Source organism: Anas acuta, chromosome 21 (genome assembly GCF_963932015.1).
Source record: "Anas acuta chromosome 21, bAnaAcu1.1, whole genome shotgun sequence".
Taxonomy (NCBI): domain Eukaryota; kingdom Metazoa; phylum Chordata; class Aves; order Anseriformes; family Anatidae; genus Anas; species Anas acuta.
Window position 1 is genome coordinate 4,224,749 of NC_088999.1, and position 27,661 is coordinate 4,252,409.

The 27,661-nt window shown below is 57.3% G+C and overlaps 2 protein-coding genes and 1 non-coding gene across 12 annotated transcripts in view; all 3 read right to left on the reverse strand.

Annotated features, from left to right (window-relative positions):
• Positions 1 to 3,431: 3,431 nt before the first annotated feature.
• Positions 3,432 to 12,150, reverse strand: RCC1 (regulator of chromosome condensation 1). 3 transcript variants are annotated; one of them, XM_068658085.1, is made up of 13 exons: positions 12,105 to 12,150; positions 11,663 to 11,700; positions 10,815 to 10,873; positions 9,855 to 9,916; positions 8,600 to 8,684; positions 8,289 to 8,476; positions 7,803 to 7,982; positions 7,610 to 7,706; positions 6,939 to 7,061; positions 6,553 to 6,708; positions 6,144 to 6,263; positions 5,582 to 5,734; positions 3,432 to 4,980 (listed from the first exon to the last, which is right to left on the reverse strand). In XM_068658085.1, the coding sequence occupies exons 5-13, from the start codon at positions 8,670 to 8,672 to the stop codon at positions 4,805 to 4,807; spliced, it is 1,266 nt and encodes a 421-aa protein (XP_068514186.1). In that variant the 5' UTR covers positions 8,673 to 8,684; positions 9,855 to 9,916; positions 10,815 to 10,873; positions 11,663 to 11,700; positions 12,105 to 12,150; the 3' UTR covers positions 3,432 to 4,804. The 3 variants fall into 3 exon arrangements, with proteins under 3 accessions (XP_068514186.1, XP_068514185.1, XP_068514184.1); XM_068658084.1 differs by having other exon boundaries at positions 9,855 to 9,921; XM_068658083.1 differs by lacking the exons at positions 9,855 to 9,916; positions 10,815 to 10,873; positions 11,663 to 11,700; positions 12,105 to 12,150 and adding an exon at positions 9,210 to 9,281.
• LOC137843206 (small nucleolar RNA SNORA73 family) lies at positions 11,786 to 11,990 on the reverse strand. Its single transcript, XR_011089398.1, has one exon. It is a non-coding gene; the product is annotated as a small nucleolar RNA SNORA73 family (small nucleolar RNA).
• A 2,139-nt stretch (positions 12,151 to 14,289) lies between the features above and the next one.
• Positions 14,290 to 27,661, reverse strand: part of PHACTR4 (phosphatase and actin regulator 4) — a 59,013-nt gene continuing 45,641 nt past the window's right edge. For all 8 annotated transcript variants that reach the window (XM_068658075.1, XM_068658081.1, XM_068658082.1 and 5 more), the window contains 12 exons: positions 27,278 to 27,454; positions 26,730 to 26,810; positions 23,567 to 23,731; positions 23,079 to 23,438; positions 20,006 to 20,585; positions 19,142 to 19,365; positions 18,573 to 18,723; positions 17,970 to 18,025; positions 17,049 to 17,110; positions 16,180 to 16,317; positions 15,423 to 15,499; positions 14,290 to 15,035 (listed from right to left, as the gene is read on the reverse strand). In XM_068658075.1, coding sequence (XP_068514176.1) covers positions 15,020 to 15,035; positions 15,423 to 15,499; positions 16,180 to 16,317; positions 17,049 to 17,110; positions 17,970 to 18,025; positions 18,573 to 18,723; positions 19,142 to 19,365; positions 20,006 to 20,585; positions 23,079 to 23,438; positions 23,567 to 23,731; positions 26,730 to 26,810; positions 27,278 to 27,454 — 2,087 coding nt within the window. In that variant the 3' untranslated portion in view covers positions 14,290 to 15,019. The remainder of the gene's footprint in view (positions 15,036 to 15,422; positions 15,500 to 16,179; positions 16,318 to 17,048; positions 17,111 to 17,969; positions 18,026 to 18,572; positions 18,724 to 19,141; positions 19,366 to 20,005; positions 20,586 to 23,078; positions 23,439 to 23,566; positions 23,732 to 26,729; positions 26,811 to 27,277; positions 27,455 to 27,661) is intronic.

The window sequence follows — 27,661 nt, forward strand, 5'->3', positions numbered from 1 at the left end:
TCTTTTTTAATCACTCCACCAAATAATGAACCCTAATGTAAGGCGCTTGATTCTTACACGTGTGATTAATTACGCAGCCGCCGGTTTCTTTGTCTGCACCACGGGTCTAGACTGACTTCATAATTGCATTATTATGCATAAGGAAATGACTAAGTCTGCCTGTCGTGGCGAGGACACGGAGATATCTTCCACCACCCTTTCCGCAGAGCAGCCTGGGATGCGCTGAGGCTCTCAGGCCTGAAGAGATGCTTCTTGACTTGTGATTTATCATTTAAAAAGCAAAAAAACAACCCGCCATGAATAATTACCAGGGCTTTTTTTTTTTTTTTTAATTTCCCTCCCCTCCTCTCAGTTACGCACCCTGCTCAACTCGTGCCTTCACGCCAAAGCTAAAAAGCAGCTGAGCCCTGCACTGGCAGCACAGACCCAGCGCACCCCAGTGCCCAGCCCCGTTATACTGGGATGTACTGGGATGTGCTGCCCACGCTCCTGCTCAGCGCTGCCCTTACCAGTGGGACCAGGTGGGGCAGATGCCCAGCCCTCTAGTTCGGCTGCAGACTCCTCATTAAGGTCTGACGATGTTGCACAAGGCAGTTTAATTAGCCAGCTCGCAGAGCCCAGGGAGAAAAGGCTTCCATTGTGAGCGCTGTTTGCTGGGAGGATTTGGCGACGTAGGTGTCGGGTGGGGGTCGTAATTAGGGTTAGGGCTTGGAGAGAGAGAAAGCGCAGAGCTCCGGTGTGCGTGGGGCTGTGCAAAAGCTGCCAAAGGCCACTCAGGTCTCCCAAAAGGACACCAGCAGGAAACTTTGCACTAATTAAAGCTCATTTCCTCTTCAAGGCAGGAAAAGGAGGACAAGAAATCAACTCAGCAGCCCCCAGACCGCCTGGCAGGCAGACGCGCCTCCCTGCCGGGGGTCCCTGGGGAGCGCTGCACAGGTAGCTGCTGCTCTGCATCCCAGCAAGCAACCAGAACAACAGCACAACAATCGCTCAGAGCACACAACGAGCCCAGGGAGCCTCGCAGGGCTCATCCTCCGCAGACGTTGGAAGCCCCAAACCCACATCACGATCGTATTTTTCCCGTACGCCAAGCACTTCTCGCACACTCCCAACCACGGCGCACGAGGATGGGGAGCGCGGGACCTGTGCAAGCCGCTGGTGGTGAGGATCAGGCAGGGGGAGCTGGGGGCTGGGGGGGCTCGGTGGCCCCCACACATCGCAGGGCAGCTGGGCACAACCGCTGGGTGCTGTCCCCGAGGCCCCGCTCCTGCTGTCACCCCCCCGTGCTGCAAAGGCTCTGCCCCCACCGTGGCATCTGACCCGGGAGCGTTTTGCTCTGGTGCGTGGTGAAGGCAGCACCGAGCTCCTTCTGGCCCCAGCTCCTCAAGTGTGAGCCATGGGGAAGGTGACAAAAGCCACCCCCCAGCAGCGCACCAAGTCCTGCACCCCACAGCTGCTGAGGGCCCAAATTCCTCCTCCTCATCCCCATCCCTCCCCCATGGACCTGCCAGCGCAGAGCCACGTTAATGAGACGTTTCCCTTTCCCCGGTTGTTTTCCTTCCCACCCCCATCCGCAGGGGCTTCATCCTGCCCCAAATTTGGAGCAACTTCCCCTCGAAGCGTCACTCCGGCTCCCAAGACAACGCGAGCTGATTCATCGAGGCTGATAATTTTAATCTCCACTGTTTGTGTGATTGTTCTCCCCAGCCACGTTCCCCCCCTCTTTCTTGAAAAGCCAACGAGCTCCAGCGGGCTCCTCACCCACGAGGGGATGGTTTCTGCTCCCAGAAGTGGGGCGGGAGGGTGCTGGGGTTTTGTTCCCAACCAACTGCAGCAGCTCCCGGCTGGGGATGAGGCTGGGGGGCAGGTGTGGGATGGTGCCATGCTGCAAAAACTGGCCCAAAACGGGAAAAGTGGCTCAGCAACGGGCTGAGCTCAAGCCCTTACCTTTTGCTCTCCCTGAAGATGTTTTCCATGGAGTTTTGAATGAGCCATCACCTTTACAGAGGCCTTACCCTCTTCAGGAGGCGCTCACACCCCCCAAAAATTGCCCCAAACCCCCCAAACCCCAGACACCTCACCCCCAGTCCCCAAACCCAGCCCCCCCAGCCACTTAATCCCAAACCAGCCCCAACCCCACCAGGGCTGGAGATGCAGCGGAGCGAGCAGCCGCTCCCGCAGCCCCCGCGGCCGAGGCAGCTTGTCAGCATCACCCCGTCCACGCGCCGCCAGAGGATCCCCCACGTCTCGCAGGATTAAGGCTCCCCGCACTCATTAGCTCTAAATAGGTCGGAGCCAGGCGCGTGCAGACGCACAGCGCACCGGAGCTGCCCAAATTCAGAGCCCTGCGTCACGGCGCCGCTGGTGGGCGCAGGAAAAGGGCTGCAAAGGGAAGGGGGGGGGAGCTGGTTTGTTTTCCCTGGAAGGGGAATAAAAATAGCCACGCTGGTTTGGGAGTAACAGGCATTAATGTGGGGCTTGTCCCCAGGAATCAGGCCCCGGAGCGATTTCCCTATGGGGTGTGGAGGGGTTGGAGTGGGGGCGAGGGTCCCGGGGAGCAGCATCGGGTTGTGGTGGGCACGTGCCCAAGGCTCAGCCCACACAGATGGTGAATTACAGGGAATGGGCAATAAAAGATGTTCCCCAGGTCCACATCCCAATGTCATGCTTACACGGAAAATAAAGGAGCTGTTTGTGAGCCCAGCACCACGGCCACCAAGCACAGCTTTAGTGGGATGGGTTTTCTTTTTTTTTCCTTTTTTTTTTTTCTTTTTCCTTCTGCTCAGTTCCCCTCTCCAGCTGCACGCCCAAATCATCCCCAAATGCATCTCAAAGCCAGCCTAAAACACGCAGGAGCAGCAGAGCTGGGGCTGCCCGGAGCCCAGCTCCTCGTTACCCAACCAACCACGTGCCCAAACCCAAATCCCCGGCTGGAGGCTCATTAAGGAACCTGCCCCCAAACTGGTTAACGAGGAACAGACACCAGAGGCTCCAGGATGCAGCCAAAGTGCCTCGACACTGTCTGCAGTGTCAATGTGCTCCCACCAGTGAGCCCGAGCTCCCCGGTGGTGTTGGGGGCAGGATGGGGCCGGCCCCCACCCCACAGCTCTCCCCCGCTGCGATGGGGTGAGCAGGACCCCCAGGACCCATCCCCTCCTCGCCCCGCTTCCCTGCACCCTGCTGTCCCCAGCGCCTCCTCCTGCTGCCATCCTGCGGCCGCGTCCCCAAACTGCACCCGGTCCCCAAACAGGCACCGGGCACGGGTGCAGGCAGCACCCAAGGGTGTCCCCGCACCCATGGGAAGCGCCCTGGCCACCCACACCCAGCCCTGGCCACGCGCAGACCCCAAACCTCAGCCCCTCGGCACCGAGCGCTGTGCCCAAGGAGGTGCTGCCCACCCCCACACTGAGGGGAAAGCCCGGGGTTTATCAAAAACTCAGTTTATTCCAAACATTAAAAGATTACTTTTTTTTTTTTCCTCTCTTCCTCAATCAACCAAAATACTTTACATTTGCTTTAAAAAAATTCGACCTAAACCATTGTACAACGCCCAGTCCCACCCCCCCCGCCCCGCACACACACCCACCGCCTCCCCCTCTTGCTCTAACACCTAAAATCTCTCCTCGGAGCCCCCCCCTCAGTCCAGGTACCTGGAAGGCAGCACAGAAAAGAAAAACCGGGGCAGGCCGGGCACAGGGAGCGAGACCAGCTGGAGCAAGAACCGGAGACAACGGGGAGAGTCCCGCAGCCTGCAGGGGTTAGGTGCATAGCTGGGTTTGGTTTCTGTCTTCTCAGCGAGGCCTCAACAGCAAAGGAAGCTCCTTCCTCGCCAGGTGGAGGAGAAAATTAAAGAGAAAATTAGAAAAAACGAGTCCCCTCCGTGGCATCGACTTTGCTGGGCTTCCCAAGGTGACAGGAGCAAAGAGCAAGAGTGGAAGAGATTGTGGAAAAGAGATGGAGGGAGGGAGGTTGGAAATGTTTGATCCTGCTCCTGGCCTCGCTTCTGGGGGGATTTTGGCTCAGACTCAGAAGTGGAGGTGGGAGGGAGCAGCCCACCTCCAGCAGCAGGAGTCCCCCTCGCAGCACCTGCTCCTCGTGTACCGGGCAGCACCCAGCTGCAGTCCCCCTCCCCAGGCTGCAACACCCAGCGTGGGGCACAGGAATCCAACCCTCAGCACCTCTGCGCCACTGCAAGCAGCGTGTGAGAGAGGGAAGCAAAAGGAGAGCTCCCTCCCCACTGCACAGGAATGTTTCTGCTGGGCTGAGGCATCACCCTAACAAGCCCAGCGGGCTTTGGTGGGTGGCAGCAGACAGATCTGTACCGGGAGAGATCTGGGCACAGAGGGAAAAGATGTTCAGGTGATGGAGGGAGCACCTGGGGACGTCGGAGCAAGGGAACCTCAGGAAGCCCAAACCTTCTGTGCAGTGAAGCACAAGGCACTCAGCTTTGCTGGGCCAGGAAAAATTAAAAAAAAAAAAAAAAAAAAAAAGGTGGAAAAGCCATCTAGTCACTGCACTGAGAGCAGGTTAGGACCGAGCTGAACTGGAGGAGCTGGCACAGCACCTGGTACCATGGGAAGACAGACACTTGCAGACAGAAAACACGAGCATCCCTGCAGCCCCCTGCTCCAGCCACGCAGACACCGCCAGGACACCTCGGGGCCCGGCTCCAGGAGCCCTCCTGCCTCCCCTGACATGGTCTGCGAGAGAGCAGAGCTGGGAACCAGCCTCCCAAAAAGGGGCCAAGGGCAGGAGGTGGGTGTGTGCGCGGGCCCCGCGCCCCCGCTGTGCTGCAGCCGCTTCATCAACTCTGCTCCTTGTCCTTGACCAGCAGGACAGTGTGTTGGCCTCCGCTGGACACGGCCAGGACCACGCGGTTCTCCAGCTGCTTGCCCGTCATCTGCACGGGGCTCCAGACGTCGTCCTCCTCCCCGGTGCCCAGCTGGTAGTTGGTGCCCATGCCCCAGGCAAACGCTCGTCCTGAAACAGAGCAGAGATGAGTTTGGGTTCTGGGGAAGCTCTGAAATCCCCAAGCAAGGAGAAACCGAAGGTGCCAGAGAAGCAGGCAGGGGTTAGAAGCAGAGAAGGGAGGTATTTTGAGGTATTTTGAGGTATTTTGGCCTCCCTCAAAGCAGTTTTTCATCACGCAGCCTGCTTCTAAGCCAGGTTTCCCCCCCCATCCATCAACACGCCGCCTGTTCGTGCGGGCAAATCCTTCCCACAGCTGTGGGCTGCACGTGCTCCAGCCAAGCCAGTGCACAACCAGAGCACAAAGAGCTCTCGCAGCAGCCGAGTTCACAGCTTGGAGAAGGGACCAGCAGCTCAGCCCCCCCCCTCCCGGGTCAACACTCTTCCCCAAACCCTGCTGCCAAGTGCCCACAAAAATATTTGAGCAGCTGCTGCTCGGCTCCCGCGGGCTGGGTGCTTGGCAGGGGCTGCGAGCGCTGGGACCTGGCCCAAATCCTGCCCCAGCAGCCCGTGATGAAGCCCCGGGGGGGGGTTGAGGCGGTTGGGCAGCCCCCCAGGAGGGGCAGAGGAGGGGTGGGCAGCGCTCCGTGGGCAGGGGGTGCCTGCCACTCACCGTCACTGCTCACAGCGTAGCCGACCGACGCGCCGCACGCCACGGAGGAGATGCTGGGGAGGTCGGGGATGACGGTGGGGGTGCTCTTCTCTTCTGCCCCTTCCCCGAGCCCTAAGCGGCCGTACTCGGCCCGGCCCAGGCTGTAGGCTTTACCTGGAGCAGGAGAAACATGCAGGAGGTGACTCCAAGTGGAGGGAAGCCCGCTGCAGGCAGGCCTTTCCTCCCCCAGAGCTGATCCCAAAGGGGCTGGGAGCACCGCTCCTCCCTGCCCGGTCCCAGTTTGGTGCCCCCCAGCTGCACAGTGGGGTACAGGACCCTACGTGGGTTCCTATCATCACTCCAGCTCTTTGCCTCAAATCCATAAAACTTTTCCAACTGGATTGTGCTTCTGGAAGAGCCAAACAGCCCCTGAACAGCTCACACAGACACCGCAGCCACGCTGCCCTGAACAGGGACTCAGAGGGACTCAGCATTTCCCCCGCACCCCAACACCTCCCCACGGGAGCCCTGCAGTGCTCGGCACAGCTCCCAGCCCCCCCGCCCCGACCCCACTGGGGCTCACCCTCCGAGTCCACGCAGACGGTGTGGTGCTGCCCGCCGGAGAAGCCGAGCCAGGACTTGGTGGAGTTCTTGAAGGACGTCAGGTTCTGCGGGGAGAAGCAGGGCTCGGTGCCCTGGGTGCCTGCGGGGCGGGACGCACAAACCCCGGCACGTCAGGAACCATCCTCTCACCCCACTCACAGCCCAGTTCCCCCAGTCCCAGCGCTGAAGGTTTGAGCATTTCTGCTCAAATTCATGGGCTGAGGGCTGGGAACTAAACCCAGAGTTACATGGGATGATCCCCCCACCCGTTTCCAGCTCCAGTTTGTCCTAAACTGGGCGCTGGGAGCGCACGGTGGGTTCAAGGAGTTCTGGATCCCCACCAAAGCCACCAAGAAGGCAGCAGATCTGGAGGGACCAAGCAAACTCACCCAGCTGGTGGTAGTTGGAGAGGCCGAACCCGTAGATGTGCCCTTCCTGCGTGACAGCAAAGGTGAAGTAAGCCCCACAGAAGGCGTCCTGGAAGCGCATCTTGCCTTTGTTGCCTCTGCCTCTGACAGGGACACGCTGCGGGACCAGCAGGCGCTCTGGGGACGAGAAACGAGGCGTGGGATGAGAACTAATGCTCTGCACCCTTTTCATCACCCCTTTGATCACCCAACTCAAGCAAGTGATTTACAAACAAGCCCCTGAGCTGCTGGGGAAGGGCCGGGGTGGGTGTGTGGGTCTCTGCTCCTCAGCAAAGCTCAGTGTTGGAGCCCAACCTGCAGCCCACTCCCCGCAGCCACGAGTGTCCCCGAGCCCCAGAGCCACTCACGCAGCCCCTTCCGCCCTCCTCGGTTGGCGAACAGCTCCGGCACTCTCCCCAGCTGGCCCTGCTCGCCGCAGCCGCACGTGAACAGGTCGCCGTCCATCGTCAGCATCACCAAGTGGTCGTTCCCTGCGGGGAGATGCGGGAGGTGAGCAAGCAGCAGCCACTGTCCAGATACCCAGGGACCCCAGCAAGACCCAGGGGTCACAGCAAAACCCCGGCTGTCCAAACTTCCTAGAATTCAGTGGGGTTTGCTGATCCCATTTCTCCATTTGAAACTCCACAGAACTTTCACTGGGATGGTTTAGAGGCACCCCCAACCTCACCTGGGCCCCGGATGAATTCCCTGGCTGCTCTGCCAGGGAAAACCCAGAGGGTGAGTGCCCCAACCGCACGGGGTGACAGTCAGGGCACTAACCATAAAGCATTTCAGACCAACTGTAAGCTAACTGTACAGCTAAACTGTAAAACACGTTAATATTTGACCCAACCTGATTGAAAAACACCACTGGGGCTGGCAGAGACACCAGGTCTGCTCACTCAGGAGCCAGAGGGGAGCAAGCAGACCCTTGTACCCAGGAAAAAGGGCACGGACCCTCTGGACCCTCACCCGCCAGCCAAGGCTCAAACAGCCTCATCCAGCAGCTTGACGCATGCACGCCCAAGATCTGGCTCACCTGAGACAATTTTAACGACAGGTGAGCTGAGCTGGAGGAGCACAGGGACAGAGCTCGTCTTCATCGGCTCCAGCAGGCCGATCACCCCGTTGTTATCCTGCGGGAGGAGACACACACACACCCAAATGAGTCACTGAAGCAGCCCAGCAACCCCCCGCAGGGCTTCCAATGCTTTCCTAAGAAATCGACGTACCCGGAACGAGCCCCAGACAAAAACCCTGCCGTCATCCGTCAGCGCTGCGGTGTGGCTGTCCCCTGCTGAGACCTGCACCACCTTCTCCTGCAGCTCCACCAGCCCCGGCGTGGTCTCAGAGCCTTCTGCCGAGGTGTCGCGCCCGAGGGCGCCTTCGTCGTTGCAGCCAAAGGTGTAGATCTGCAGGGTGACCCGGTCGGGAAGGGATGCAAAATTTAACAGGACGTGCGTGAAGCCAGGGGACGCAGCCCCCCCAGGATGAGTCGTCCTTCTGCACCCCAAAATCTTTGAGGTTGGTGGCACGGACACCATCCAGGAGCTGCAGCAGGGGAGCCACCCCACAGCATCACAGGGACAAAGCAGGGTCTGATCCTGACCCCGCTCCAGGACACGAGGACGTCCCCGAGCTGTTGGGGGGGCACAGCTCAGCCTCCCCCCGGTGTCCCCACGCTGCCCCTTCCCCAGCAGCCCTAACGCCGCTCTCACCTTGCCCGTCTCGCTGAGGCACACGGTGTGCATCCCTCCTGCCTCCGCCTGCACGATCAGCTCCGGCAGCTGCACCAGGGCCGGCTTCTTCCTCTCCATCACGCCCTCGCCCAGCCCCAGCTGCCCGACGTCCCCCTGCCCCAGCGACAGCACCAGCCCGGGCTGCGTGCGGTGGGACGGGTGGCTGACTGCGGGGCAGGGCAGAAAGGAGCCATGGGGTGTGCTGTGGGGGGGGGGGAAAAACCCCTCCAGCACAGCCCCGCAGGGAATTTAGGGGCCTCCTGGGGGAGTTTTTGGGGGAGTTTTCGTACCTTTAAGCTTTTTCCTGGCAGGAGACTCGTCCTGTGGCACGGGGCTTTTCTTTGCGCCGCGTTTTCCCGGCATGGTGGCTGAGACCTGAACAGACAAAGGCGCTGTTTGGGGGGGGTCACCCAGCAGGGATTTTGCCCCCGGGGCACCCCTGCAGCCTCCATCCCCTGTGGGACTGGGGGTGAGGATTTGGGCACCGACCCCCCCCGGTTTGTACCCTCCCCGTTTTTTGTTTTCCTTGCACATTTCCCCCCCCCACGTGCCCTGAGCGCGCTCTGCCCTCCCCACCAAACCCCTCCGCGGCCACCCCGGGGAGAAACCAGGGACTGGGAGCACCCCCTGTGCCCCCCCCAGCCCCTTCCCCGCTAATCCCCGTTTGAATCTCCCGCCCGCCCCCCTGTCCGTCCCTCCGTCCTTCCCCACCACCCCCCTCCGCTTCCTCCCCGGCCTTCCCCAGCCCAACACCGAGCCGGGGGGGGCCCCAAACTGCGCCCCACCGGGAGGAGCAGCGGTCCCCAGCCCCCCCCCACCTCGGTGCCCACCCTCCCCGTCCCCTTTTCCCACCACCCCCCCCTCTCCCCGGTGCCCCCAGCCCCGTGGCCGCGCTCCCACCTCCGCCGCCGCCGCGCTCCCGGCCCCGAGCATGCGCGGGGACGGCCCCGGGGGGGGACACCGGGGACATGGGGGGGGCACCGGCGCCCTCTGGTGGTGGCTGCGGGGGGGGGGGCCGGGTATGGACACGTGGGAGCCCCGGGGTGGCTGCACACCCCCCCAACGAGGGGCTGGGGCGGTGCGGGAGGGACCTGGAGCATCCCCCCCCCCCCCCCACGTGGGGTGATTTTTTTTGGGGGGAGCCCCACAGCAAAAGGTTTGCCCCCCCCGGGCAATGAACGCCACTGGGGGGCTCCCCACAAGCCCCTCCGGCTCCGTTCTTTGCCCCATCAACGATCAGGAACAAGGCCGGGGGCTCCCCCCAAAAAAAAAAACAAAACCACCGACCCCAGCCCCCAGAGCAATTTTCAGCCCCGTTTTAGCCAATTCTTCCCCCAAAGCAAGCGGCACAACTCGCTCAACCTCCCCAGCTCAGCCCCCTGAAGCTCAGGGCTCCCCCCAAAGCCCCACTTTCCTTTTTTATACATGGAATTTGCTGCCCAGCCCCCGACACCCCCTCGCTTTCTCCTCCCCCCCGTTTTAAGACATTTCCGAGGCCCCCCCCCCCCAGCCCCTGCCCTGGGGCCAGCGCTAGCAGCTACTTACAGGCAGGGTTAAAGCTCCCGAGGTGTTCACAGGTCCACCAGGAATTAAAGCAGCTCTAAGTCCTTCGCTTAACAGAGGGGAGAAACGCCTGAGTATGTTTAACAAAATCCTAATTTAACCCTAAAACCAGAGGTACAGCCCCCAGACCCCCACCCCCAGACTCCTGAGGGCTTTCATTATTGGGGTCTGCACCAGTACACCCAGTGCTGGTCACGTTGAGCCTCCCAGTCCCAGGAGCAGAGGGCAGGCTGCACCCACCCAAGGGGGTGGAACCCAACCACAGCAACACCGAATTGGAAACGTTTCCTTGGGGTTTTCCGAGCTCCATTCAGAGAGCAAACCCACATCTAGCAGTCATACCAGAGAGAACAGCCACACAACACCATTTCAAAGATCTTTATTTGTCAGGCACAGCATCACAGGTCCCAGAACACAGAAACCCCAAACTTCCCAGATGGGCACTGCCCACCAGCTGTACACCACCACCACACCACACTCCCGCTCTCACCCCCTTCCCAGCACCAGGCAGCCTCCCCCACAGCCACAACAGCTCCCAGTGCCCCACTTCTCTTCTTGGGCTCCTTTTCAGGTGGTGCTCAGCCACGTGCTCCCCCCAGCTGGTGTAGATGAGGCACGGCAACCCACCAGAGCCCCCAGCTCTTCACACATGTTCCTCAGGGTGCAGCTCGCCCACAGGGGTTCAGCCCCTGCTTTCCTTCAGGTGCCACCTCACACAGCAGCCACACAACCCCCTGCAGCCTCTGGGTGCTCTGGAGGTCACTGCAGGCCCCCAGCACGAAGCACGTGCTCTGAGAAGTTCACCACGTGTAGGCTCTTTCTCCCATTTCCAGCCCACTCTGAACTCTGCAGAGGCTTGGACTGCACCCCCTGCAGGGACCGAACCTCGGCCACCACCTCTGCTCAGCATTTGGGCTGGAGCTGTGCTTGGGGCACACTCACCTCACCCTCACTGGGTATGCAGGCTGCTGTTGGTAGCACTCACAAGCCTTTATCAGTGTCTGCAACAAGGAAAAAAAAAAAAAAAGAAAGCTTATTACTTGTGTCCCACATGGATTTTCCTACTGATTTCTTACTTATAACCTGGCAGGAAGCACAATCCATTTTGCTAGCCCATCACAGACATGCCCAGGGACAGCACAGCCACATGCTCCCAGCCCTTGTTAAGCAAGCCACATGCCTTCCATTTCCCTTCTCCCCAGTAAAAGCCCAGTGCTTCAGCACCCGCTTTACTGACACGTCCTTCCCAGGGGTAAAAAACACAAGAGTCTGCTTTGGGAGTGACTAACACGGAGGTCTGGTGAGTGCACATGGATTGTTCTTGTTCAGATGAGGCTGAGATGACAAAATGGCTGAGCTGGGTCAGGTTTCACAAGGGCAAGGGTTTAAGCCAGGGCCTCCGTGACTTTGCAGTTTACAGAATAGTAAGGCCTCAAAAGCCAATTAGCCAATTAAAAAGCCAATTAAGCCCCATCATTCACCTTTACTTCATCATTTTTTCCCCCGTTTTTCTAATATTTAGGAGCAGGCCTCTTATCAGTCCAACAAAAGCTCAGGATCTAAGGAACTCACGAACTAAACTTTTGCCGTTAAACATCTATATTGTATATATAACTGTATGTATAAACATCTACTAACATCTGTTAAACACCATTGGCATTTCATTACTTCAAACCCGTGATCCATTTCAACTTGCATAAGCCAGTTCAAAACAAGTACTTAAAACTTTTTTAAAGGGGAAGCTATCAAGATGACAAGGTAAAACTACACATTTGTGCAGAATCACTCACCTTCCAAAGCCGTGCTCCACAAACATCGGATTTCTCAGCTGAAACAACAAAGAAAAGGCATTAAATAACTGCTCAAACTGTCCCCTTCCGCCTCCCCATGCCCCCAGCCGAAATCCCCGTGTGATTTGTTTCCTGCATGGTTTATCTCCTCTGTAACGGCCCGGGGGCTCAGAGAAGCAGTAGGAATATGCAGGCTGCAGACTCGAGGCCCGGCTTGTTCTCCAACGTCGTGGAAGGGGACTGTACGTCACAGGCCCGAGGGCCTACGCTCCCGTGCGCCACACGGACAGAGCCATGAGAGAGCGACTTCTCCGGATGTCCACGTTGGGGTCTGTGTCCCCCCCCATTCCCTTATACCCCCCCCAGCCCCCCCACACCCCTTTAATCCCCCCCAGCCTCCCCACACCCCCTTATAACCCCTCGGACCTATGCAGACACTCACTGATGGAGCAAACTGTGCGAAGCCGGCCCGAGCATCAGGAACGAACCTGTGGGAAGGGAGAGGAGGCGGTGAGAGGCGGCGCTGCCCCCCCCCCACCCCGGGGTATCCCCCTGCCCCCCTCAGGCCGCAGGTAGGCCGCGGTGGGCCCAGGGCTGGCTGCGAGCAGCACCGCCCTCATAAAGGTCACCGGCTCCATACGGCACAGCGAGGAGAAGAGGAAAAAGACAAGAAATGAGGAAAAAATAGTAAGGAAAAAAAAAAGAGATAAGGATAAGGCCGCGCTCCGCTCACCTTCTGCATCCCTCGACCCCGCCGTGGAAAGAGAGCGAGGGGCAGCGCGCGGCACTATTTATAGAGCGCCCGGGGGGCGGGGCCTGGGCGCGCATGCGCGGAAGGCAAGAGGGAGGGCCGAGCGGCTCGTGTGCAAAAGGAGTTTTGGCGGGAAAGGGGCCGGGTGCAGCGGGAGGGGGAGCATGCGCAGTGGGAAGGCGGGAAGGGGCTGAGGGGGGTTGGGGTCATGGACGGCCCCCCCCCCATCCCCCCCCCACCCAGTGACCGTGTCCCCCAGCACCACATCCAACCTCTCCCAACGCCTGAGTGCTCCTTCTGAGGAGAAATCACTAAATTTAGTGTGCACGCCCAAACTGATAAAAAGATAAAAAAGAACGAGACGGCCCGGGCATGCACAAGGCCTGGGTTCATGCAGCAAACACTGTGAGGAAGACCACCAATGATCACCAGATTCCCCCCCAAAAACCACCAGTGGGAACAATTGTGCACGTGTCAGGGCCATTTACATATTTTAATGAGTTACGGGAAAATGTACGAATGTGTTGGTTATTGGAAACCTGCTGGATGTGCATGGTTTGATTGTGTGTAATGGCTGTAGCCTAGATAACTGGGCACATACCTGGGTGGGATGATCCCGTGTGTTTAGTGCCACAATTAAAGAATGCCTGCTTCCTAAAACCCAAATTGAGCCTCTGAGAGTTTATTTGACTGACTTTTAAGGGAAAAGTTCAGCCCAGAGCAGAGCAGGCTGAGGGGAGGCCTCATGGCGGCCTGCAGCCCCCTCACAAGGAGTGGAGGGGCAGGCGCTGAGCTCTGCTCCCTGGGGACAGCGACAGGACCCGAGGGAACGGCAAGGAGCCAAGGGAGGGTCAGGATAGGGGTTAGGGAAAGTTTCTGCACCCAGAGGTGGTCGGGCACTGGGACAGGATCCCCAGGGACATGGGCACAGCCCTGAGCCTGCAAGAGCTCAGGAAACATTTGGACAATGCTCTCAGATGCAGGGTCTGTTTTTGGGGTGGTGCTGCGTGGAGCCAGGAGTTGGACCCAGTGATCCCTGTGGGGTCCCCTCCACCTCATGATGTCCCCTGCTTCTGGGGAGCAGAGACCTTTGAACCCCCAACCCCCTCCAACAGGAGCCATTAAAACACAACCAGAGCAGCAGTTTAAAAAAAAAATCCTAAAATACTTTTATTCAATAATTAAAATCTGTTGATGAGGAGACAGATATACAACGCAATGATTTAGTCTACAGCCGTACTGTACACGGGGAAGCTGTGAGGGACGCGCACCCCCTGAGGGCAAAGGCAGCGCAGCGAGGCCCGGCCTGCCACAGGGCTCCCAAAACAGCCCGAGCACCACGCCGGCACGTCTGCGATGGAGGCGAGCCCCCCTCTTCATTCCCACCCCCCATGGGCCCGTGATAGTCCCTTCGTGGCTAGTGGCACCTCACACGTGGGTTAGTTCCGTGCATGAGACAGCAGGGCGCCCACACCAGGTTTCGAACCCAAAGTTTCGGAAGAACCAACACGAGATTCTCAGAAGAGCAAGAGTAATCTATTTTAAGGTCACTTTTTTTAAAGCCTCTTCTCCTCCCCGCACCTTCCACCCACACAGTGAAATTATCAAGTTTCCAGTAGGTTTTGCTGTAAAAATGAGAAAAGGCAAGTTTCACCCTGATTTGGGAAAGTAAAAAAAAAAAACACATCTGAGAGGAAGCGACGATAAAAAGGATTTACTACTACCACAGCTTCCCCAAATTAAAAAGTTTTAAAAAGGCAACAGTCGTTTCCTGGTTCTGTGATTTGTTAAACGAGCCCAGATATTCTCAAGACAAGATCCATTAACATCACCGCAGGTGTGAGAGAGCAGGGAGGGAATGCTTTATACATTTGTGTTTTGTTTTTTTTTGCCTTTTTTTCCTGTTTTTAAGTTCTTTTGTTTTGATTTTTTTTACAAAAAAAAAAAAAAAAAAAAGATGCAGCATATGTTAATATCTATACAATTCCCTTCCAGGACAACAAACCGTTGGTCAGTAGTGATTCAGGACATGAAAGATATGACAGACGCGAGCAAATCCCAAAAATTACGAGTCACGTGTCAGTTGTCTGCCAGCTCAGCATCTGCACAGGGTTCTCTGTACACAGCTAATATACACACGTGCTTCCTCGCACATCCACTCTCCATTCCTCAGCTCTCCAACACCAGAGCTGCCGAGTTTTTCCCTCCTCTAGGTAAAGAGAGAGGAAACGAAGGGTTTGCACCCAAAAGGAGTATGTACAGCTGAGAACTGGGGGCCCGTCACGACAGAAAGGGAGCTGGGGAAGGAACTGCTCGCTCACACGTGCGTGGGCTCCTGGCAGGGATGCTGGCGCCGAGGAGAGGCGTATTGCTGAGCTGCGCGAGGTATAGTGTTCAGTTCCAGCCCGATGGCACTCGAGACGTGTTTGTTCCAGTGAAATGCTACATTCAGACAGGATTCCCCCTTCCCTGGCCGAAAGCCCTTTTCTGGATATGTTTTGAAGGCAAATCTTGGAAGAGGCAAGGTTCTACCCTTGCTGTATTGCCCAGGAGAGGGACGCAGAGAACTTCCAGTCCTCTTGGGTCTCTTGCTCCTTCTTGGAAGGTTATGGTCGATGGTACCTAAAAGCCAAGTGAAAAAAAAAAACACCAAAGTGTCATCCACGGAACTTGGGTTAAACGGTTACTGAAGCATTACAGATTGTGAGAAAGAATAAACTGAATCATTTCTGAATTCTCAGCCCTCACTGAAGCTGCTAACAGTTTCACCCCTGCCTTCGAAAGCATTTGTGCTCTGCTGGCCACTTTGAGTTTCCAGGATCCCCCCAGTTTAGGGAAGAACACCTCTTCATGTCCTGCCACCCGAGAACACCAAGGTGGAAAGGGATGTTAAATCTGCAGGGGCCACATGGGTCATTTTTCCTGCGGATTTAATGCTCTGCCTCCCAGCAGCACCCCTGCAGCACAGCTCCCCCAACGGCACAGACGACGCGAGCGCTGTGGTCTCACCGCGTGAACTGTTTGCTCTCCTCGTGGACTTCCATTTCACTGCTCTTAAACTCGTTTAGCTCCTTCCGGATGGCAGCCTGCGGGAAAAGGGAGAGATCTTTATCTCCTGCTGGGGCACACGACCCTCTATCCCCCCTTTTAAGTGAGCTCAGACACAGCAAGAAGGTGCCGTGGCTCCAACGCTCCTGCTCGGGGCTGATCTCCATCACCTTTCAGTGGCGAAGCGAAGAGTAAGAGCAGTTTTTAAACATGAGCCTCAGTCCCTCAGCTCCTTTTGGTAGAGGAAGGAGCTCAGATTGCAGCAGCCACCCAAACTTTCACAGATCCTTCACACCAGGCAGAATTTAATCTGCCCCACCTCCTCCACACCGGGCAGTCCCCACAAGTGGCCAGGGAAGATAAGAACAGGCGTCTTCCCTGCCAGCTTGCCTAAACCTGCCTCAGCCTGTGAAAAACTGCACTCCCCCAAGCAGCACCCTGTGCCTTGAACCTTTTACACCACCCAGAAGCCCAGACAGGTCTCACTGCAGCGCAGGCAGTGCCCCTGTGGGCTCCCTGTCACCGTGGAGGGGGCAGGAACCGGGCTGGGTACAGCACACGTGGGTGATGGTGTGCTGGTGGTGCTTGGTGGGGTGGCAGAGGGAAAGATGTAGAAGTTAAAAAGAGAAAAAAGAGCAAATCTTGGCTCTCAGCCTTTTGCTGGGGACACCCTGACCTAGCTCCTTGCCCCGCCTGGGAACAGGACACTCCCTGGTACCTTGTCAGCCGGAGTGAGCTTTGTCCACGGCTTATCTGCTCGCCGGTCATAGTCTTGAGCATCTGTCACTTCCACGTACTCGTTAAACCTCAGGATCTTCCTGGCCTGCAGCTCTGCCACCGTAGGCCTTTGGCTAAGCTGAATGCAAGAACATAGAGTTAGTGTGTGCCTTGTCCCCAGAGACCAGAGACCGAAACAGAGACCAGTTCCCTCGCTGGGACACCGGGGTCCTGTTCACGATGCAGCCTGCAGACCAGGCAAATCCTCTCACAATTTACCTCTAACAGGTCTTGTTTGGCTCACGAGGCCACAAGGACAGAGCCGAGGCCACACTCCCAGGAAGAGAGAACGAGGGGCTTGGGAACAGCCACTGCAGGGTGGCCCCACACAACACCTCTGAACCAAGCCCATTTTATGTTTCAGCTACAGCAGAACTCACATTTCATATCTGCAGGCGCTTGGAAGATACTCCCCAGCCACGTGTAACTTGGGCATCACAGCTACAAGCAGCTCTGCTCAGCTACTTGCGAGCTGTTGCTTGTGAAATGCGTTTTGGGGAGCCCGGTGCGAATGTCGTGGCCACTGCAGCGCTGCTGTAAGGCCAGCACGGGCAAAACTTCCAAGAGCCAGGTGCCAAACAGAGCTCACCTCGCTTGTTACACCTCAGAGCCCTCAGCACCAAAACCAGCCCCGGTGCCAGGGGCTGGCCGTGGCTGACAGACCACATCCCGCAGTCCGAGGGCACCGGGGACAGTTACACAACAGCCCCGTGACTTCACCCGCAGCAAGGTGCCTGCGACGTGCCCAGAGCCACCACCGGCCCCGACAGCTCTGCCAGATGGCAGTGGCAGCACGACGGCCAGCAGTACCTTTCTGGTGAGCCTGCGTTTGATCTCTCGCTTCTCGGCTTGACGGTCGGCTTCATTTTTCGCTGCCAAGGGGAAAAAAAAAAACACATTTTTTTCCCATAAGCATCACAGGTTTTAAAAAGCACCTTCTGGACCCAAACAGGGAAGAATGTCGAGCTTTATCAGCCTGACTACGTTTCTGCATTTCCTACAGGCAGAGGGAGCAGCCCAGCTCCATACCCTTACTCACCGAGCACTCCTCTGAGTGCTGGTGGTACCGTGGGCCGTAACACGGCACAGCTGAGTCATTCTCTCCAGCTGCATGTATGTTAAAGATTAATGGCCATGCTGTCAAAACACATCCAAGCCTCTTTGCAGATCGCTCTTCCCCAAAGCTATTATACTAATAGTTTAAAGAGAACAGCAGTGCAGATAAATATTTTAAATGGAAACTTCCTGAACTGACATCTCCCTTTCCCCAAAGATGTTTAAAAGTGCTGCAGAACAAGGTGTGGCCACGAGAAACACCGCTCACTGAACAGCGAGCTGCTGCCTTCTGGATGGTACAGGGCAATGCTGCAATGTCTGGGCCACAAATAAAGGTCCAGCCCAAACAGAAACCTGTAACAGTCCTTGCTGTGTAATTTCAGAGCAGAGTCTTAACCAGTTCACATATTTTGCCCTGAGGTTCCAGGCAGGGGACAGGTAGTGCTGCCACAATGCGATGCTTTGAACTCTATTGCTTGGTGCCACTGCTGGAGGCCTGATTTTATCCAGGTCCCGGTGGTAACAAAGTACTGGGAAAAGTCAGATCTGCTTTCCTACAGTGATGTAACCACAGCATCCCCATCTGTACATACTCCACGTATCCACGTACTAAAACGTGAGATGGGAAACACGGCAGCTTGGATTACTTAGGACCACCGGAGGAGCGTTACTCACGTTGAAGTATGTTCCTCTGCTCCAGTTCTTCTGCTGTCGGTCTCTGACTCAGTCGCCTAAAGGAAAGCAGAACACATGAGGCGCCTGTCATCTGGTCATCCATCAGCAGGGGATGAAGAACACCACTGCTTTGTGGTCTGAGCGCTCCCAAACCTCCTCGGAGCTGCTCAGCCACCACTGGAGATCACTGCTGCCCTGTCTGGGGCTCTCCTCCCCTCTGCTCAAGCAAGCAGCTCAGCCCCAGGCCCAGGTTAGGGAAGTGCTGTGCCCCCCAAAAGCTCAGGGGAAACTTTTCAGGGCAGATGAGCAGCGACTGCAACATCAGCAGCCCCAGCTTCACCCAGCACTGATGCATCAGCACTGCCTGCATCTGTCCTCATCCTTACAGGCCATCTGTATTTTATGCTTCTGTACCCCTAGAGATTTTCCCCTCCCAAACCATTTAACACCTGGAACCAGGGGCCTGTTAGGAGATACCGCTCAATGCCAGGAGAAGATTCCAGCCTTCACAGCAGAGGCTGCTTCGACAAGACACCAGCTTTGTCCAGTCCCCCCCCCGGCCGTACCAACAGTTTGCACGTAACCCTCCTCTGCTTGTGGTACCTGGTCAGCGTCGACCCGATCTGGTTCCGAATTTCGTTCCATTCCTCCTTGCTCTTCCGAGGGAAGACAAACTTCTCTTCCTGCACCGCAGCTGTGTTCCCCAGCTTCATGGCTAGCGTGTCTTTCCTCTTCACTTTGTTAGCCAGCGTGCCTGTGGGGAGAGTGATGGGATGTGACTGAGGGCTGCAGAACCTGAGCACAGCCCCGACAGTTGTGCTCTCCCCCAGGGTTTGCTTTCCCAGCTCAGCACCACAGCTCCCAGTTGTGCCAGAACTGGTCACCACAGCAGCAGCCAGCATCCCTGCGCCGTGCCAGCACCTGAAGGGGTAAGACAGCACAGGCTATTGCATGAACCATCTGCAGCTGGAGGGAGAGCATCTCAGCAGCTGAACGCACAGGTTTGGCTGCTGCAGGCTTTGAAAAAGCAGGGGAGAGGACGTGGTAGGGCATGAAACCAAGAGCCAGCTGCTTGCAAGCACTGCGTGAACCAGCTCTTTGATACAGCTCACGGCACAGCCGGGACCGAGCTCAGCAGGGGCAAGGAGGGAGCTGCAATGTCACAGCCTTACTGTTATGGCTTTCATCTTCCTCCTCATCCTCGTCGTCTTTGTACAGGATGGGCCCCTCCGAGTCAGAGTCGCTCATCCCTTCGTCTCCCTCCTGCTCCTCGGGCAGCACCTGGGGCACCAGCTTGGGGATGATCGTTACGGACGGCACATCTCCGATATACACACGGGGGCCCGGAGCCTGCTCTTCCTCCTGGTCTTCCTCTTCCTCTTCCTCATCGTCTGGACTAACGAGAAGCTCACTATTACATCTCAACACATCCCATGGGGGCCAGGGAATCCCCTGTTGGCTGCGCTCAGCCCATGGTCTGCGGGAACCCCGTAACCAGAGACAGAAGAGCCCCGTGACCCTGCTCCGTCCCCCCAAATCCTCTCCCCACAGCACAGGGAGCTCTCGGGGGCAATGCCAGACACAGGCTCACTGCAGAAACAAGTGAGCCTCTCGCTACCCTGCTCTGGGACTTTCAGGTTCAGCTCTGGTACACACGAGACAGCCCCTTTCCCGCTTCCCTTTTGCAAGGTTAGGCAGGCCATGACTGGATGAAACCCAGAACCTCGCTCTGCCTTCGTGCAATTAAAGCCAGGCCGGATTGCTGGCACCAGCCTGCATTTGTACTCCGGAACACATTGCCCTGGGAGTGATAAATTTGCAGAACTGGGGTTAACTTCACGGGGAAGATGCACCAGAGCCCCTGAGGGGCTGAAAGATTCAGCCAAGGGGCAAAATGGATTTCTGGAGTGTTGCAAAGAAACCAGGGCTGCTTTCTTTGCAGCCCATTTTTCTTTTTTCTTTTTTCAAAGCCTGGCTGTGAGAAGCAGGGGGCGCAACTCTCGGGGAAGCACTGGAGGTGCCGGGGAGGTACTCACACTTTCAGCATCTCGATGGTGACCGGCAGGGACCTCGTCCTGCCCAGCGTGCCGCCGTCCTCCCCGAAGGCGTCGTTCTCAAAGAGCAGCGAGTGGGCTCGGTGCGAGCCGTCGGCAGGCGGCGTGACGGGCAGGGGGCTGGCCAGCGCCTGCTGGATCCGAATGTGCAGCGGGACCTGGGGCAGGCGCGGCAGCGCGTGGGGCTCGCCAAAGCCTTGCTCCGCCGTCCTCTTCGCCGCCTCGGGGGGCCTGAAGTCCTCGGGAGGAGCTGGGGGCTCTTTGGGCAGGTCCAGGGAGCGGGGAGGGTCCAGGACGGGGGTGGAGGTGGGCAAGGGCACGCGGGGAGGCTCCGGTGGCACGTGCGTGGGCAGCGGCGGCGATGGCGAGGGCGGTGGGTACGCGGGGGCCATGTGCATGGGGATCAGCACGGGGCGGCTTGCCGTCAGCGTCCTGTCGCTCGGGGGCTTGGAAGCCGGAGCTGCCTCTGTCGTGGTGCTAGGCAGGAGGCCTCTCTTCGGTGGGAGAGGAGGGGAAGGCTTGGACAAGGCCGTTCCGCTGTTCATCGCTTGGGAAAGTTCCGCTGGAAAGCAAAGGAGCACAAAAGTTAACGGGGTGTCAGCCGGGCGCCCTTCGCCAGCGTGGAGTAAGAGCAAAGGACTCAGAACCTCAGCCCAAACCGTCTCCACTGCTCTTTTGCTACGAGGTGCCAGCAATCAGCAGCTTGCGAGCCTCCAGTGCGCCCTTCCCGCAGCAAAGGTGAGGGCTGGGAGAGCCGCCAGGCACACGCGGGCCGGGAGGGGGAACTCGGCCCCAGCCCTCGGATGGCAGCAGATGGAGCTCCCCCAGAGCCAGCACGTGGCCAAGGAGCGCAGGGATGGACGGAGGGCACCTCGTGGCTGTGTTTCCAGCATCCCCTTTGCAAAGGAATCTGAGACACGCAGGGCACCCCAGACTCCGGTTGTGTTGATGGTTCCCTTGCATGTTAAAGAAATAGAAATTCGGTGATTCTGTGATTCACTTGGAGGCAAAAGGCAGCAGAGCTGCAGGCAGCAGCGTGCCTTCCCCATCCCCTTCCTCTGCCAGCCCAGCCCAAGGACACCTTGCTGCTGGCAGCTCCTGCCTGAGGACGAGCTTTTGCCCTGCTCCAAAAAACCCACTAAAGCTTCTAAAACTACGTAAGAGCCTTGAATCTTCATCGGATTTGTCTGGGGGATGGAGGAGATGGGAAGAAACCGGAATCACATCATATCAAGGAAAACAGCTGCAGGAGGTTCCTATAACGCCCCTGAGGTCCTAGGGAAGAAGTTGCACCCGTGAAGACCGCTCTGCTCTTGCTGTAGGAGCCTGCAGCCTTTCAGCATCGATATTCTGATGACCCGTGGGGCTTGGGAAGGTTTCTCCCAGCTGCTGGAAGCGGAGCAGAGGAGGGTCACGCAGCCCGGCCCCACCAGGGAGCTGGAGGAGGCGCGCACCACAAGAGGGTGCTGCGGGCAGGGAGCGCCCCGCCGAGATAAGGCCGCATAACTGGAGAGAGGTGGGCGCATTGCTGGGATGTTTAGCATTTTTAGACTTTCCCCTCGTAGATTAAGAGCCAGATTGTGGAAAACACCGAGTGCCCTCAGCTCCCATCAGCGCCAGCCCGGAGGGGTTGCAGTGTCCCCTCCGCCGTGCTCGGAGCCTGGCGGGACCAGGCTCGGGTCACCTCTGGGTAGAGACAGATTTTGAAAGGGACCGAGTAGTTGGCAGGAGAAAGAGGAGACAGAAGAGGGCCGGCCACCACTTAAAGCATCCTCCTGAGCCAGCAAGATAAGGAGGGAAGCCAGCAAGTGCCACCACGGCCAGATCCACTGCTCCAGCCCCAGGTCTCAGCTGCTGCTCCTGAACCCCCCAGCACCACGCACCGGGGCTGCGCAGAGCTCCCAGCCGTCCGGAGGGCACCCCGTGCCCTGCTTTCTTTTTCAAGCTGATTAAAATCCCAGCCCCCAAGGGCCAGCGTTGCCTTAGCCTTGTTTGCAGCTGCTGCCTCAGAGCACAGAGCGGCTTCAGGAGGGACCAAACGGGCGGTCTGCACCCTGACAGCTCTCCCTGCCTGGGTTACAGCAGCACGACTGAAACACAGCTTTGTTATCCACAGCAGCAAAACGAGGCTCGTGCCTCGATGGCACCCACAGCTCCGTCGTGCCTCTGCTCTCTCCTCCAGGAGACGAGGGGCTGGCTGCTCTCCTCCTTTCCCCTCCGCCCCCCTGCAGCTGCACCCAGCCCCGGATTTTGGGGAGGCTGGGTCCGAGCAGACGTTGGCCAGCCTGCTGTCTCCAGCCCCAGTTTTTGTTCCACAAGTACCTCCTGCAATTAGTGCTGGGGCGTTTCAAATACCCTCTGCGACGTGTGCAAGCAGCTTAAAGAAAACAAGAAAGCATTTCATCGGGTGCTCAGGCACGGTCGGACTAATCGAGCTGGTCTGGCATACGGGAGTGTTTAATACCAGATCGAGGTCACTTGCACAACCTGCTAGGGCAAGGAGAAGCCCCAAACCGAGCAGAGGGATGCAGTCTGCACGGAAAGCAGTGGCCCAGGCTGGTTCAGATGGTAACTTGCACACAACTTCCCCACACCTCTGCTGGCCCACTGCAGAGCTCAGCAGGTGACCTGAGAAACACGACCAGGCTGGTGACCGGAGATGGCTCTTTTTCCCCAGCAGCGCCTCGAAAAGTCCTGACCAGGGCAGGACCTCAGCTTTAAGGAACTCCTCCCAGCTCCTCTGCTTAGAAACAGAGCTAAGACGCTTCATTCTTTCCCTAAGTGTGAAGATTCAGCTCAAAGCACGTAGGAAACGTGCCCGTCCGACACCGCGGGTGACTCGGGGCAGAGCACTCCAGGAACTGCTCTCAGCACACGGATGCCCTGGCTACACACTGGCACATCTTTTACGCCCACACTGAGCTGTTTTCAGCAAAAACCACCAAACATTTGTGATACAATATCCTCTAAATCACACCAAAACACAGTCTCTCCCCTCTGTGAGGGGATCTCAGGCTGCGGAGCGCCCACCACGGCAGCTCGCGGAGGCACTCACCTAGCACCGAGTTGCTGTTCCTGTTGACGGGCTTGGGCGGCGGGACGGGAGGCTGCTTGGCAGGAGCTGTGCTGGTTGTGCTGACGGGAGCAGTAGTGTTGGCACCGGCAAGAGCAGGGGGCAGAGTCCTGGGGGCTGGGGAGGGGGCAGCAGTGGAGCTGACTGTCTTTGCTGCCACGGGGGCCGTGGTGGTGGGCACGGTTTTGGCGGTGCTGCTGGCGGGTGCTGGATCCTTGGCTTGCACCTCGTTCGCCTCCTGGGACGTGGAGGGAGGTCTTTTCGGAGGAAGAAGAGGCTGCCTGGGAACCTGGGGCTCCTGTGCCGGCTCCGATTCGGGACCAGGCTGGCTGCTGGATGAGCCTGCAAGGTGACACAGCTCCGTTACAGAGGCTGCACGGCCCAGAGGAGGGAGGAAAAATCAGGTGAGGATTCAAAGCTAGCCCCATACGAACCTGAAGCAACCAACCCTGCACTCTCTGCTTTCTTACCTTGTCTTTTCTTTGGTTCCTCAGCTGGAACAGGCTTCCTAAGGCTGGATGACTTCGGGGGCTCTTCCTCCTGGCTGTCCGGGTTACCGGCCCCGGGACCACCGATGGGGACCGTGTGGCCATTCTTCAGGGCCGGCGGGTTCAGCTTCTCTGGATCCTCACCATCTGCAAGGGGATGGGAGGAGAGAAACAAGAGAAAACGCTCAGAAAGCAGGAGAGAGAAGAGACGTGGCTGAGCTGCCACCGATCTGCACCGATTTCTCTCTGGCTTCCACAAGAGCTGATCTTCTGCCTCCCTCCTGCAGCGGAGAGCACAGCAAAGCCAACCCCAGCTCGGGCTGAGAGCTCTCGATTTCATTATCAACAAGCAAAATACTACAGCACCGGGTCCCATCGAGTGTTTGTCTTCTTCAGCAGCCTCTTCACCTGCCTCCTTATTCAGGAAGAATGCTGCCACGTTTACAAACACCGGACTGGTGTGCCCAGCAAGGCTGGGGTCACAGTGAGCCTCCAGCAGCTTCCACACCCCCTCACCCCAACACAGCAATCACATTTTCTGTAATCACACAAAATCCAACACTAACCAAGTCTTCTACTGGACACGAAATGGTAGATTTTTGGTAATTCCTTAAAATGAGCTGGAGCATCCCTATCTCCTTACGTTTCTACTCTGAATTGGGCAGCAAGATGACTGCTGTGCCCGCAGTGCAGCTTTCCTCACTTTTCACCTTTGTTTTAATCAGATGTAACAATGCATCTTCATCAGCCTGACGCAGCTCAGCCTGACAGCCTCTGCTTTCGTAGATGCCAGCATGGAGTCTCCCAAATGTCAGAAGCAAGACCTCTTCTGGAGTAAATAAATAAATCAAATCTTTTCAGCCCTGCTTGATCCTGATGCTTCTCAGAGTGCTTAAAGCTCCACCAAAGGCTGAAATCCTCAACCATGCTCTGCCTCCTTAACTGCCTTGACAGGACAACCTCTTAATATTATTCCCAGATTCAGGCTTCACGTCCCTTTTAGGGGGCAGTGCCTGTTCTGACCGCTTTCTGTTTCAAGAAAACTTGAGCAGGTACAGCACCCGTTTGATTCACAACCCCTAGCTTTTTCAGCCTAGCATCTCTCAGGCAATTCGTGGACAGCATCACGAGCCTGCCAGGTGTTGTAGCACGTTCTGCTGCCCCAATTTTTGCTGATTTATCCCCCTGCCCTCTTCTCCCCACCCCGAGATGCTCTCTCCCCTCCCCTAGGGGAGCACGGCGTTATGCAGAAGTGTCCCGGTGTTATGCAGAAGCTGAAAGCAAAGGTGCCAAGCTGAAAGCTCCCCAGGCTTTCTTTTTCTGCAAAGAAAAGAAAAGAAAAAAAAAAAAAGCCTCGGTTCCTGCAAGGAGATGGAAAACAGCTCTGCCCTTCCCTGAAATGCAGGAAGTGCAGACAGCAGCAAGAGGGAGTTTCCTCCCCGGCCAGGGCTGAAACTCAAGAGATGAGCTGGGAGCTTTTTATAGCAGCAATCGCCTCTGGCTAGCCGGAGTTTTCAGCCAGGGAGGCAGGAACAGTACGATCTTGCTTTTCCTTAGTCATTCACACCTGGCGTGCCCTTCTCTGGCAGGGAGCTGCAGCACAGCGCCGGCTCCTCGCTGCTCCCGCAGCCTCCCCCAAGGTCAGGGCCAGCAGCACGACCTCTGGGGTTCAAAAAGCCTCTGCTGTGCCTCTTCCCCACCTCCTTGCTCGCTCAGGGGTTTCCAGATTTATCTATTTTTTTTGCTATGGACTCGCCTAAGAGAATTAGCTGACCCTGTAAGAGCAGCTCGTAAAACTGCAAGGAAATACAGAAACCTACCCCACCATCTCATGACCCTCCCAGTGTCTTAAAAATCATAGAATAAAGGGATTTAGATATTGCTCCTTCTAATCTGACCCCCCTGACAACACCGATCTCTCCCTCATCCCCTGGGCTTGCACTTTGTCCCGGTTATAACCATCTCCTGCTCCTGAGGCCAGATCAGATGACTTCAAGCAGAAAACAATTCCACCTCTCAGCCACGCTTCTGGTCCAGCCTTACCGTCTGGAAGACCTCTCCTCTGTCATCTCCAGCGGGAAGTTTGCTACACGAGGCCTTTGATCTCCTCCACAGTTTCATCCTGTGACCTCCTACACTCGTGCACCACGGGGAATTCTTCCTCCAGCCCAGCACTCACCCCCTCAGGTGGCTGTAAGTGGCTTTTATTACAGGGCAGCTGCAAACATCCCTGTTAGCTTTTACTTCACAGCTTAGCTTTCAGTGGTTGGCTCTGAAAACCACCTTTTTTTTTTAAATTTACTTCCACTTTTCCACTTGGTACCTTTCTTAGAAGAACCCTACGGAGAATCACTCACCCTTAGAAGAACCAGCGTGGGCTTAGCCAAAGCTCAGGTGGGCTGCTCTGCCACCGCTCCTGCCCTCTCCCTGTTACACCCGAGGGAGAACTGAGCTGGCCGAAGGGTAATTTTGGCAGGTTGACCCCAGCTCAGACAGCAGGGATGACAAAATAGGAGAAACACGGAATATCCGAGTTGGAAGGGACCCACAAAGATCACCGAGCCCAACTCCTGGGTCCCCAAAGGGCCACCCCAATAAAAACCTTCAATAAGCCACAACAGGGCCAAATATAATGCCATAGCACAAGGCAACCCATCCGTAACTCCTCGAGGAAATCCCCCTACCCCAGGGCAGCTCCTGGCTCCTTTTTCCATGCCTAAAGCCTTCAAACCTGAACTCCGAGGTCAGCGCCTCTCCCACGATGGTCAGCGTGATGGGAACAAGCCAGAGGTGCTGAGCCCAAATGTGCCTTAATGGGACGGGACGGGATGGGGTGGGGTGGCTGGACCAGGACACGCACACGAGGGACAGGGAGGGGAGGGACACGCAGGACACCCGCTGGCAGCAGGAAGATGTCCAAGCCAGGCACTGCTCTTTTTTTGGGACATCTTCCTAACCAGGAGGGCTGCCTTCCCTGCCAGGTGCAACAGGAGGGCAAGACAGACAGACAAGAACCACGTCAGCAAGTAAGAGCCCTTAAATTTGCCTCCCCGAGAAGGAGGGCTGCAAGGGGGGGGCGCTGCCAGAGGAAGGTGAGCTACACAGGACACAGACAGGCGGAGGAGAAGCTCAGGTGCAGACTCACCCTGCTCAGGGTCTTCCAACAGAACCCCTCTTTTTACCAGCTCCTCTCTTGGCTTTCGCATAGAAATCTTTCGTTCTAAAACTGATAATTAAATCGGGAAAAAAAAAAAAAAGAAAAGCACTCAGAAAACAGGGTAGGCTAGAAGTTCAAGACGATATTTTGTTTTTTTTTTGTTTTAAAGGCCTCTGGAAGAAGTAAAAGGGCTTCGAATTTCACTGCACTGCCCGGATTAATAGGAGGGTGGGGGGACTGCACGCCCAGGCCTGCGCCTCGCGCTAGGTTGGTGATCACGGAGCAAACCCTCCCTCCCTCCCCGCGGCTGCCTCGGGAGCTTCCTTCCAAGGAGGAATTTGCTCATCTGTGAGCACTGCTCCACGGCAAGGTGTTTCTGGGGAGCTCGCAGGTGCCAGCCCATCGCCCAAGTCACGCTTTGGCTCTCACGTGTGCCGGCGCTCGGGCTCGTGGCCGTGAGCCGCCCTCAGCAGGCAGCGGGCTCAGCGCAGCTTCCCCAGCTGGAGCAGGGATTCCCACCCTGCCGCCCCCCTTACCTTCCGAAGTCTCCTTAAATTTATCGCTGCTTTTCTTTTTCCTCCACTTCCAGGGCTTGAAGATCTTGCCGAAGCTCGAGAACTTGCTTTTTCTCTTGGTGGGAGGCGTGGTGTCGCCCGATTCCAGAACATCGACCCCCATGCCGGCATCGCCTGGGGGGTGATCCACCTCTTCAGCTGCACGGGGAAAAACACAGAGGGATTTTTTACCTTCGTGCCGCAGAGGACAGCTGCCATCTCCCACCAGCCAGCCCCTCGCACCCTGCAAGACGGCGACGTGTGCTCATGCAAAGGAGGCAGCAAGACTCCGCGCCTCCATGTCACCCGCCGGCGTTTGGCTCGGGGAGACGAGGAGGGGGTGCCCAAAGTTAACAGTGCAAAGGG